The sequence below is a fragment of the Bos mutus genome, chromosome 22 (genome assembly GCF_027580195.1).
Source record: "Bos mutus isolate GX-2022 chromosome 22, NWIPB_WYAK_1.1, whole genome shotgun sequence".
Lineage (NCBI taxonomy): Eukaryota > Metazoa > Chordata > Mammalia > Artiodactyla > Bovidae > Bos > Bos mutus.
Window position 1 is genome coordinate 70,241,219 of NC_091638.1, and position 12,941 is coordinate 70,254,159.

The 12,941-nt window shown below is 40.0% G+C and overlaps 1 protein-coding gene across 1 annotated transcript in view; it reads right to left on the reverse strand.

The window, feature by feature from the left end:
- Positions 1-259: 259 nt before the first annotated feature.
- Positions 260-12,941, reverse strand: part of LOC102280015 (solute carrier family 22 member 10) — a 30,671-nt gene continuing 17,989 nt past the window's right edge. The window contains exons 5-10 of the mRNA XM_005894366.2: positions 8,789-8,912; positions 8,188-8,303; positions 4,105-4,319; positions 2,490-2,598; positions 1,836-2,039; positions 260-320 (exon numbers count right to left, since the gene is read on the reverse strand). Coding sequence (XP_005894428.2) covers positions 260-320; positions 1,836-2,039; positions 2,490-2,598; positions 4,105-4,319; positions 8,188-8,303; positions 8,789-8,912 — 829 coding nt within the window. The remainder of the gene's footprint in view (positions 321-1,835; positions 2,040-2,489; positions 2,599-4,104; positions 4,320-8,187; positions 8,304-8,788; positions 8,913-12,941) is intronic.

Here is a 12,941-nt window from a genome sequence, read left to right on the forward strand (position 1 = left end):
TGAATCACATTGTCTATTAATAATTTATTGACAAATTTGAAACTTTTTTGACTCCTTCCCCCCAAAATGGGACTGTTCATGGAATTACATATTCTCATTTATTACATGTTTAATTGCCAATTAATGCAATAATTATAAATGAGATGTATTTTTCAAGTGTATTTTCTTGCCATTTTGTAGATATAAAGGAGATATCTACTCCTGGAGATATTTTTTCTTCATAATTTTTTCTTCCTCACCAGCAAGACCATGAAGAGCCTTAAAATTTTGTCACTTTTATGTAAGAATCTTTTTCATTTATTTTTCTTGAGAATTTTTGGCTGAAAAACCAAAGGAGAAACAACAAATTAACCAACCAATCAGAAAATAAGAATAGACATTATGAAAGAGAAAAAATAAAAGTAAGTTTGGATGCCCTCCTTGTACAAGTACAAACTGATCCCTAACCATCAGCTTTTTTCATTGTTGCTATTGAGTCACTAAGTCACAGATTCCTTACCACTGAATCAGGATGACTCAATGGTAAAGAACTCTCCTGCCAATGTAAGAGACACAGATTTGATCCCTGGGTCAGAAAGATCCCCTGGAGAAGGGCATGGCAGTCCACTCCAATATTCTTGCCTGGTAAATTCCATGGACAAAGGAGCCTCATGGGCTACAGTCCATGGGGTCCCAAAAGAATCAGATGTGACTTAGTGACTAAATGACACCAACTGTGCAGGCACATGAATGCACTTAAAAGTGCTACTTGCACTTGGTCTTTTTGGATTCTCACTTTGTCATTTGGATCTCTGGCCAATGACACCTTTGATAAGTCAGGAGGTGGGTTAAAAATCTAAAGGAGTTCCCAACTTGTTATAGGTTCAGTTGTGTACCTTCCAAAGTATATATATTGAAGTCTTAACCATCTACCTCAGAATATGCAATTATCATATTTGAAAACGGGATTGTTGCTGATTAATTAAGATGAGATCAAACTGGAGTAGAAAGAGCCCCTGATCCAATATGATGATGTTCTTATTAAAAGAGGGGAACTTGAGACATAAAGTGATGCCAGGGGGATGCAATGTGAAGACTGGAGCTATTTTCCACTAGCCAAGGAACTACCAGAATCCAGGAGAGACCTGGAACAGACCCTTCTCTAGAGCCTTCAGAAGATGTAGAGTCCTGCCAACAACTTGAGCTCAGACTTTCAGCCTCCTGAAACTTGACACAGTAAATTTATTTTGTTTAAGTCACTCAGTTTATCAGATTCTACTGTAGAAGCCCTATGAAACTAAGATACAACGTTATAGTTTTAAAATGCCTTTTCCAGTTTCTTATTATCGTCAATCTTTGCATAACTTGTGGCAGCAAAACTGAATCTTACAGCCACATGCAAATAAATAACTTTTTTACTGCCTTTCCACAGAAAGTCCTTAAATTGTGGGAAAGTCCTTAAAATGTGATTTTTCTAACAATGCTCCTTCACCAGTCATCCCATTTCTTTCCCCTCTATCCCAAGCTCTTAAGGATCTGAGGATCATGATCCCAATATGAATGTGTGTTTCTCATGAGGACAGGTAGGATGTAAAATCATAACAGAGCTAATTACCATCACTTCAGCACTAAAACTACCAATGAGAACAGGGCAGAGGGGATCTCTGCAGTCTAGACTAGAATTCACAATGGATGGAAATGACCTTGCCTCTCATGAAGATAATGGCCCAAGATGGGAGTATCCCAGGCAAGGCTCAGCCTCCCCAGTGATCTGAGGGACTCATGAGGTGTGTTGCCTTTCTGACCCACAGATCCAAAGCACACAGTCCCTCCCAGGGGATGGTAGGTTTACTCACTTATTTTCCACATCCTGGATGGTGTCAGGAATGGGCAGATTTTTGGTTTCAGGTAGGAGAAGAATGAGAAGACCAGCAATGATTGGAAAGACTCCATAGATGATCCAGGGCAGGATGGGTAGATACACTACTAGGGTCATCAAGAGGGGAGCCAGGGTTGCCCCACATCTACTAGCTAGCATATCTAATCCTAAAAAGTTTGCCCTGAAGGAATAAATGACATGATGTAGTAATTCAGTAAATATCTGCACACAAAATTCATGAGATATTATTCTGCAATGAAACACAATTACTATATTCATGAGCTTGATGATAAACCCTTGTTATTGAGATTTGCTCCCTGGTTTTCTAGCTGTCTTTGTCAAGTGTATTGATATATTTTCATTATTTTATATGGAATGTTACACATTGGACCTATAGTAATAAGAGATTCAAAAGATTAATGAGAAGGATTGAATTACTGCTCAGAACAATACACAGAACGAAGTTGGGTTTTTCAATTAACTTTGGCTATAGTTGCTATTGATATAGTATTACCATTACAAATGATTAATTTATAACTTAAAGATCTTATTGTGTTCACTCCTGAAATAAGCATCAGTTAGATGGGAAAGTCATACTTTAGATCCTGGCAGAGCATCCATAAACTCTTACCTGAGGAGAGTGGGGATGAGTTCATTAGAGTGGACAGAAAGAGCAGACACAGAGGCAGCAACACAGCCAATTCCCACACTTGCCAAAGCCACACGCAGGGTCTGCATTTCTGGAGACAGGAAGACCAGCAACACTAAGAAATCTGGGCTGGAGGAAGTGGCATCCACCAAATTTACTCAGGAAAAAAAGAAAACTATGGTTTATTGATAGATTTGAAATATACCATAGAATATATATATATGTTGATAAACTGAGAAATGTAAAATCATCAATATATGTGGTAAAATTACATAAAACTATCTGGAATAATTGCAACAAATCCATCTGCATATCTGAGATTTGCAAGAAAAGAAAAAGGAAACAGTGTGGCAGAAATTTGCTTTCACTAATTTTGTCTGGTATTTGCAATATCCTTATTGCTGAAGTTAAGACATGGACAATTACTGAGTCTAATGTTCAGCTCCAATCTTGAGACGTTTGTAATTAAAGTGCAGGTTTTAAAGTGACCAGTCATCCTGGGAATTTGAAGGTTTTGATAATGTGAGATTTTCATTGATAAAATCAGAAAAGTCCCAGGTAAACCCAAATAAGTCAACCAACCTAGTGTAGATACAGCATTGCCATGGGGTAAGTATGACACCAGAGAGTAACAGGACAGTACTGCTCTATTAGTGAACAGGCTGTGGAGAAGCTAGATCTACATCAATGTTAGACATGAAGAACCTAAAATTGAAGCCTCTAGTTGGGAAAAATTGTCAAAATTAAGGAACAATTGAGAAAATTGAGGGGAATCAGTTTTCTACACAGTATAAAAAGAAATGTAATTATAACCAGATAATATTGGAAAGAACTCCATAGTAAAGAAGTATTATTAATGCATTATTGATGATATTCTGAGAAGCAATAAAAATACCTATCTGTAATGCTGTGTCACATTCCTGCATTGGAGATGCAAATTGCCCACCAAGTTTCTCCTAATTATTACATATCATCATTCTATTAACTTATAAAGTAATCTGATAGGGAATGGACAAGGATTTTTCTCAGCTTCAGTTCTTGTTTCTACTACACCCTCCTTCCCCACTTGAAAAAGAGGATTTTTTTTTTCATTTCCTGGGAGACTTTCTTAAGCAAGAACTATAGTCATAGTGACTTAAGCTCACAGTCATATGTAGATACATAGAAATGGGGAAGTAGACCAGTCATCAAAGCTGGTAATGAAGAGCCCAAATAGAGGGAGTGGCCATAGTATGCTCTCACATGGGATATAATTGCAAGGCCTCATCCCTCTTTACTGGCTATTTAATGTGTGAATGGGAAAACCACAAGTGAATGATTGCTGTCCTAGAGAGACTACCTGGAATAAATGGGACCATTTTCCAGACGTTTCCACTATGTGATGAAAGATAAATATATGTTTGCGCTGCCCCTTACTGACCTTTAGTTCTTTCCTCAAAAACTTATTAGCAGAATTTCTCATCAGTTTGGTTTGGGGGAATACTTAACCTTTCATTAGGACCTCTTTTTACTCCTGGCTTCAGACAAGTATGACCAAACAAACCTTGAAGAATGAGAAAAAGACCCTTCGTTTCCCCAAAGTCCAGTCTTCTCTCACCTTGGGGCACAAATGTGTTGACCAAAATGGATATTCCCACCAGGAACATGAGAAACATCTGGGTTGGTCGACGGCCCATGTGATTCAGTGGTAAAACTGCAAGACTTCGGACTGAGACAGTGAGAGCTCCAAAGATTACCTGGAACAGGAAAATATTGCTCCCAAAGTGCTGTAGATTCATAAAGATGCCAAAATAGGGTATTGTGGTTGCAAATCTGTAGTGGGGAAAAAAAAAGAAGAAAAAAGACATAAGCCATAAGACTTAGAGCAAAGGTACTATAATTGATGATTATATTCACCCAGGCAGCCAGTGATCAATATTAAACAATAAAGGCCCTATCTGACTTGTGTAATTCTTCATTTTAAAGTGAAAAGTTGTCGTAAAAATTACATGGCTGTATATGAAAACAACACTTTTTCTGACATTCTTTTGTCTGATTTATTAAACACAAATATGACAGTAAGAGGAAACATAACGTGACTCAGTCTCCAAACAGGATAGTATATAATACTTGACAACAGAAGCATTAATAGTAAAACTTAGAAATTAGGGAAATAATTTCTTTTTGAGGGTTGTCTATATGCTGTGAGTCCTCCCCCTCCTCGCCCAATCCCAATACTGCAAAGAATTTCTATTTTCTCAACTAGTGGTTGAAGCTGGAAAATACTGTCTGTGTCCCCTTGACTTGACAGCATAGTGCCCTGGGGATTAACACAGTTCTAGGAAATTTAAAGTTCATTCCTGATTTTTTAAGGCTAAGAAACAGTGTAAGAATACAGGAAAGCAAACATATACCAACAGTAACATCAGAAATGGAATCAAAGGATCTCACTTCAGATTTTACCCAGAAAACATTTAAAGAAGCCCACTTTAATGATCTACTATACCTATAGAGAGCTAGACTTAGTACAACTAGACTTAGACATTAAAATAGAAGAAACATCACAGATCACAGTATTCCAAAAAAGGTGTCTGATGACTGTCATCTTTACTTTTTCTTTCCACTCTGATTGTCTAGGATTCAGAAACACAAGTCTATGTCCTAGTGAATATGGAAAAGTTGAAAATGCATGTGCTGTGAACTTAGTCACTTAGTCGTGTCAGATTCTGTGCAACCCAATGGACTGTAGCCCACCAGGCTCCTCTGTCCTGGGGATTCTCCAGGCAAGAACACTGGAGAGGGTTGCCATGCCCTCCTCCATGGGGATCTTCCCAACCCAGGTCTCCCACACTGCAGATGGATTCTTTACTGTCTGAGCCACCAGGGAAGCCCCTCAAAAGAAGGAGGCACTAATTTCCATGTAAGTATTATTAGGTGTCTTTTCCTCATCTTCTATCTCCCAATCAGTGTCTCCCCCTCATTCTTCATTATTAAAAAGCATAATAAAGTTAAATGCATAAATGGTCTACTAGGCTATGCCTGGGAAGAGATCAATTATGCAATGCAATAGTCACTTACTTAAGCTTGTCAGTGGGTCTATGTTGTCCTGTATGTTTCTCGTGCATGAGCATTCAGTATTCAAAAATTAAGAATTATATTTAAAATTTCTCCTCTTGACTCTACCAAAGTGAGTACTTATATCCCCTCAAGAGACAATAACCAAGATTTCCTTACAGAAGCCCTTGTGCTAACACACAAATAAAATGTATCCAAATTGGAAACCAATAAAAGTCCACCAACATTGAAGTACATAATGGGGAGGGAGGAGGGGGGGGTTCAGGATGGGGAACACGTGTATACCTGTGGCAGATTCATGTTGATGTATGGCAAAACCAATACAATAGTGTAAAGTAATTAACCTCCAATCAAAATAAATAAATTTATATTAAAAATAATAAAAAGGTATAATTTGAAAAAAAAAAAGAAATTGTAGTGTATTCATCTAATGAAAACTGAAGCACTAGGGAGGAAAACCACCTAATGTTATGCGCAGCAGAATGGGTAAATCTTCAGGAACGAGCATGAGAAAAGGGGGCCTGTCACAGAATCCTCTTATCATTTACATTAGGTGAAGGTCAGGATCAGGCAAGACTCTTCTGCAGTGAAAGAGATGAGAGCAGCTGGACAGGCGAGGGCAGTGAGGAGAGAACAAGAATGAGGCAGTGGTGGAGGTAGTGGTGTTTATTATTGTACAGGATATGTGAGGGGAATCCTGGGGTATCAGGATTTTCCTGCTTTGATCTGGAGGTTGCTACATTTTTACATGTTGAAATATTCATTAATCTGTATATATTCATAATATCTTCATGTATCAATTGGCAAAAATTGCTTCCATTAAAATTTAAAGAAAAAATAAACCCCCAAATCCACACTGTGACAGAAATTCTCAACATAAACCTTCACTGAAGAGACTGACACAGTGATATAACCAACTCTACTTCATATACTAATTTCTGTGGCAGTATTATTTGGTGTGTTTCCCTCATCTTTTATCTTTAAATCAGTGCCTCCCTCTCACAACACTGTTGTAATTAATGAAATAGTTTCATGTCCACTCTTTTATTTTTATTTTATTTTATTTATTTATTTTTTAATTATTATTTTTTTACTTTACAATATTGTATTGGTTTTGCCACACATCAACATGCATCCGCCATGGGTGTACACGTGTTCCCCATCCTGAATCCCCCTCCCACCTCCCTCCTCATACCATCCCTCCGGGTCATCCCAGTGCACCAGCCCCAAGCTTCCTGTACCCTGCATCGAACCTGGACTGGTGATTCGTTTCTTATATGATATTATACATGTTTTAATCCCATTATCCCAAATCATCCCCCCACAGAGTCCAAAAGACTGTTCTATACATCTTTGTCTCTTTTGCTGTCTCGCATACAGGGTTGTCGTTACCATTTTTCTAAATTCCATATATATGTGTTAGTATACTGTATTGGTGTTTTTCTTTCTGTCTTGCTTCACTCTGTATAATAGGTTCCAGTTTCATCCACCTCATTAGAACTATTCAAATGTATTCTTTTTAATGCCTGAGTAATACTCCATTGTGTATATGTACCACAGCTTTCTTATCCATTCATCTGCTGATGGACATCTAGGTTGCTTCCATGTCCTGGCTATTATAAACAGTGCTGCAATAAACATTGGGATACACGTGTCTCTTTCAATTCTGGTTTCCTCGGTGTGTATGCCCAGCAGTGGGATTGCTGGGTCGTATGGCAGTTCTATTTCCAGTTTTTTTTAAGGAGTCTCCACACTGTTCTCCATAGTGGCTATACTAGTTTGCATTCCCACCAACAGTGTAAGAGGGTTCCCTTTTCTCCACATCCTCTCCAGCATTTATTGCTTGTAGACTTCTGGATCGCAGCCATTCTGACTGGCGTGAAATGGTACCTCATTGTGGTTTTGATTTGCATTTCTCTGATAATGAGTGATGTTGAGCATCTTTTCATGTGTTTGTTATCCATCTGTATGTCTTTTTTGGAGAAATGTCTATTTAGTTCTTTGGCCCATTTTTTGATTGGGTCGTTTATTTTTCTGGAATTGAGCTGCAGGAGTTGCTTGTATATTTTTGAGATTAGTTGTTTGTCAGTTGCTTCATTTGCTATTATTTTCTCCCATTCTGAAGGCTGTCTTTTAACCTTGCTTATAGTTTCTGTTTTCTCCAGTAGTCCTGTATGGATGTGAGAGATGGATCATAAAGAAGACTGAGTGCCAAAGAATTGACGCTTTCAAACTGTGGTGCTGGAGAAGACTTTTGAGAGTTCCTTGTACAGCAAGGAGATCAAATCAGTCTATAATAAAGGAAATCAGTCCCAAATATTCATTGGAAGGACTACTGCTGAAGCTGAAGCTGAAGCTCCAATATTTTGGCCAGCTAATGTGAAGAGCCAGCTTGTTTGAAAAGACTCCAATGTTGGAAAAGATTGAAAGCAAAAGGACAGGGGGCTTCAGAGGATGAGATGGTTAGATAACATCACCAACTCAGTGAACATGAGTTTAAGCAAACTACAGGAGATAGTGGAGGACAGAAGAACCTGGCATGCTATAGTCCCTGGGGTCACAAAGAGTTGGACAAGACTTAGCAACTGAACAATAGCAACAACTACATGCATTCTGTAAAGCCCACCTCAAAAAGGAGAGAAGACAGATGCTTTTACGCAGATTGGGTGTGCGGAACAAGTCAAACACAGTAGGTTTGGTCTGTGCTGCCTCCAGCTCCTCCTGCATGGTCGCTTTCAATCCCTTCAACAACAACAAACACATATCACTTGCTGACACAGTGCCAGGTATTGTGATGAACACTGGCACCCAATAGGATAGGAGAGATACCTTCCCTTTCTTTGTAGTACAACAGATTACACATGCAATCACATGTGTGAACATGATATGAAGGAGGATGTAGGGAGTTAAGGGAGACTCCAGGAAATTACACAGCAACAATGATTTTTTTTTTTAATGAGGCCATGGTGGAGGGAAGTGGGCAGGGCATCCATGAGAGCACATAGGCTGCAGGTTCAAATCAGCAGATGAACTAAAGGAAGAAGTCCTTGTATAGTGTTCAAAGCTCCCTTTATAAGAAATGGGCATGAAAGACCAGGAAACTGAGCTTGCATTCTCAACTAGATGGCCTTGTTAGAAAAGCAGTTTGTCTCTCTCAATAAGGAGGAGGCAGGTACTAGTTCATGACTTCCCTCCAACCCAATAACCACCTTCCCTTTCCGGCTTACCTCCATACTCAAGATTTCTTCAGCATTCTTTATTCCATTTCTGTGTGCAACTTTTTTAAGTTCCTTTAAGCCCTCATCTGGTTTATTGGTGACAATCAGCCACCGTGAAGATTCCACCTGCCACCTGATGAAAGAAGAGCAGACGGATAGAGTCAACCCTTCTTTGCTTATTTGCTATTTGATTATTGACAACATGTTTTATGTCTTCCACCCACTATCCACTACATCAACTAGACATTCATGTTGTGCTAGACTAATTCTAGGAAAATATGAGAGTGATAACTCCATGCTGGGATGACAGACTTGGAGACAAATTGCCTTTATGCTTATTCAGCAGGAGTTTTTCCCAGAAGTTTATGAAGGTTAAACTGGAGAGTGCCTCACATACATAATTTCCTCTCGAAGCTTGATATGAAATCTAGCAATTTTGTGCACATAATATATATTCTTTTCAAAAAGTGCCCCAGGCTTCCCTGGTATCTCAGTGGTAAACAATCCACCTGCCAACGCAGGAGACCTAGGTTTAATCCCTGTTCTGGGAAGATCCTATATGCCGGGGAGCAACTAAGCCCATGCACCAAAACTATTGAGCCTGTGCTCTAGACCCCAGAAACCACAGCTATTAAGCCCATGTGCCACAATACTGAAGTCTGTGTGCTTCAGGTCTCCTGCTCCACAACAAGAGAAACCACCCCAGTGAGAACCCATGCCCTACAATGAAGAGTAGCCACTGCTGGCTGAAACTAGAGAAAAGCCCATGTAGCAACGAAGACCCAGCATAGCAAAAATAAACAAATGAATAAAAACTTTTTAAAAAAAAGAAGCCCCAGTTATGTATGGTTCAGTTCAGTTCAGTCGCTCAGTCGTGTCCGACTCTTTGAGACCCCGTGAATCACAACACGCCAGGCCTCCCTGTCCATCACCAACTCCCAGAGTTCACCCAGACTGACGTCCATCGAGTCAGTGATGCCATCCAGCCATCTCATCCTCTGTTGTCCCCTTCTTCTCCTGCCCCCAATCCCTCCCAGCATCAGAGTCTTTTCCAATGAGTCAACTCTTCGAATCAGGTGGCCAAAGTACTGGACTTTCAGCCTTAGCATCATTCCTTCCAAAGAAATCCCAGGGCTGATCTCCTTCAGAATGGGCTGATTGAATCTCCTTGCAGTCCAAGAATCTATTCTTCGGCACTCAGCCTTCTTCACAGTCCAACTCTCACATCCATACATGACCACTGGAAAAACCATAGCCTTGACTAGATGGACCTTTGTTGGCAAAGTAATGTCTCTGCTTTTCAATATGCTATCTAGGTTGGTCATAACTTTCCTTCCAAGGAGTAAGCGTCTTTTAATTTCATGGCTGCAGTCACCATCTGCAGTGATTTTGGAGCCCAAAAAAATAAAGTCTGAAACTGTTTCCCCATCTATTTCCCATGAGGTGATGGGACCGGATGCCATGATCTTCGTTTTCTGAATGTTGAGCTTTAAGCCAACTTTTTCACTCTCCACTTTCACTTTCATCCAGAGGCTTTTTAGTTCCTCTTCACTTTTTGCCATAAGGGTGGTGTCATCTGCATATCTGAGGTTATTGATATTTCTCCCGGCAATCTTGATTCCAGCTTGTGCTTCTTCCAGTCCAGCGTTTCTCATGATGTACTCTGCATATAAGTTAAATAAGCAGGGTGACAATATACAGCCTTGATGTACTCCTTTTCCTATTTGGAACCAGTCTGTTGTCCCATGTCCAGTTCTAACTGTTGCTTCCTGACCTGCATACAAATTTCTCAAGAGGCAGATCAGGTGGTCTGGTAGAGGTCAACAAATATTTTAAACACATGTACACCCATGGCTGATTCATGTGAATGTATGGCAAAAACCATGACAATATTGTAAAGTAATTAGCCTCCAATTAAAATAAATAAATAAAATAACTAACCCCCCCCAAAAAATAAATAAATACTCCTGCCACTACCAACAATGTTTATATCTAACTACACATGTGAGTCACGTATTACATGTGCCTCAATTTTCTCATCAGTAAAATGGGAACAAGAGGCCTAGCTTCCTTTTATGGTTTTTAAGAGGATAGAATGACTGAGCATGTGATTCGGACATGGATTACACTGTCCCCTCTCTCTGAACTCATCTCACTGTTAAATATATAGTCATCTTTCTGTGGTCTATTAAATCTGATTCTTCCTAAAATGGTTTTAAGTGTAGGAATGAATTTATTTATTTAAAAACTGTTTGTTGGGGCTTTCCAAGATGGTAGGGGAGTGGGTGGACAAGGAGTGCATCTCTGTCCAAGGATGCATCAGGAATACCTCTGCAGATGCAAAAGTTCTCACAGAACACTGGCTGAACACTACTAGCAGGAGAACTCAATCACCAGAAAGGACCATATGGAGCCACACTTAACTGGCTAAGATGAAAGAAAGAAGGGAGAAGAAGGACGAGAGCAAGTAGGAGCAGACCTACACCGCAGGGTGGGGTAGCTGAAGGAAAGGAGAGATTCCCACATCCAGGGAAATCAATTGAGACAGAAGGGAAGAATTTGGGGCTGTCAGTTATGAACCAGCTGGTCTGTGACAGTCTGGATAGAGTTAGAACCATACGGACAATCTGTGCCACAGTCCTACATACCCTAGACTGGAAGCCACATCCACGGGTATGCAGGGGGTCTGGGAGCTGGAGCCTGGGGATTGGAGAGCAAACCCAGGCGAGGACTGCCGTTGGCTGGGGGGAGACGTCTTAAGGGAATAGGAGGAGAAAATCCACAACAGGGAATGCCTTTGGAGGAAAATTGGACTGCCGTGGAAGCAGGGCACTACTGCTGAGTCACATGCAGGGAGTAGAGTCACCACTGTAGCTTCTCTCTCCCCACACACCAGCCTGGGCTACCTAGCAATAGAGAAGAACCAGCCATGGCTGCCCCTTGCCTGCCTGCCTCTGGAGGTTAGGAAAAGCAATCAATAGAGCCTTATCTCTTGCATCCATGGCCACTGGCTTCCCTGTACGCTGGGCACCACCAGCCTTCCTCAACTCAAGCAGCTATGCTACCTCCATGCCTGGTCCCCACTGCAGCAGACCCAAGTCCTCCAGGGCAGCCTTAGGAGCAGACTCCTGTGAGTGGCCCACATGCAGAGTTGGTGATAAAACCACAAGTGAGCAACAGGGGCCTGGCAATTAAGTAAGAGGATCAAAAACCTTTTCATCAGCTGTTCAAGCTGCAGATTAAATACTCAACATCAACTAAAGACTCTGCATCTATGGAATATATGAGAGTATAATGAGTGCTCCCACAAAAGAAAATGCTCTAGCTCTGGCAGCTGTGGATATTGATGGCAAGCACACATGGGAGAAAAGCCAAATTACAGTCTCAGCTGTCCTCACAGGTCCACAGCAGGTCTAGAGATTAGCCCTCCCCAGCATTTGTGGGTCTCTTGGGAAAGCAGTGGAGGGAAATGATTCAAGGTAGGGCAAAGGACACCAATGGCTGAGATCCTAGGAAAACTTTTATTATTGTTTTTGTGTTTTGATTTGTGCCATTATCACTGGGTTGGGAAGATCCCCTGGGGAAGGAAATGGCAACCCACTCCAGTATTCTTGCCTGGAAAATCCCATGGACAGAGGAGCCTGGTAGGCTACAGTCCATGGGGTCACAAAGAGTCGGACACGACTGAGTGATTTCACTTTCACTTTGGCTATTTTTGAAATTTCTTTATTCTCTGCTGTTGTGATTGCTGTTTTTTTTTTAATTTAAATTTATTGATTTTAATTGGAGGCTAATCATTTTATAATATCGTATTGGTTTTGTCATACATCAACATGAATCCTATTATTATTATTATTTCTATTTAGTTTTGCTGGATTCTTTTTAACCATACTTTTAATTTTTTAAATCTATCTCTACTTTTACTTTGGTTTTCTGTTCTGTTTTTTGGGGAGGGGTTGGTTCCTTTTTGTTTTGTGGGGATTTCTTTTATTAAAAAAAAATATATATATCTTTTATATACTTCTGTATTAACTTTGCTTTTCTGTTGTTCTTTTTTTAATCATTTTTCCATTTGTTTTGTTTTCTTTGCTTTATTCCTCAGTTGGCACTCTGCTTTGGTTTTATTTTCTGTTTTGTATTTTTGTTAGTTTTGTTTTTAATT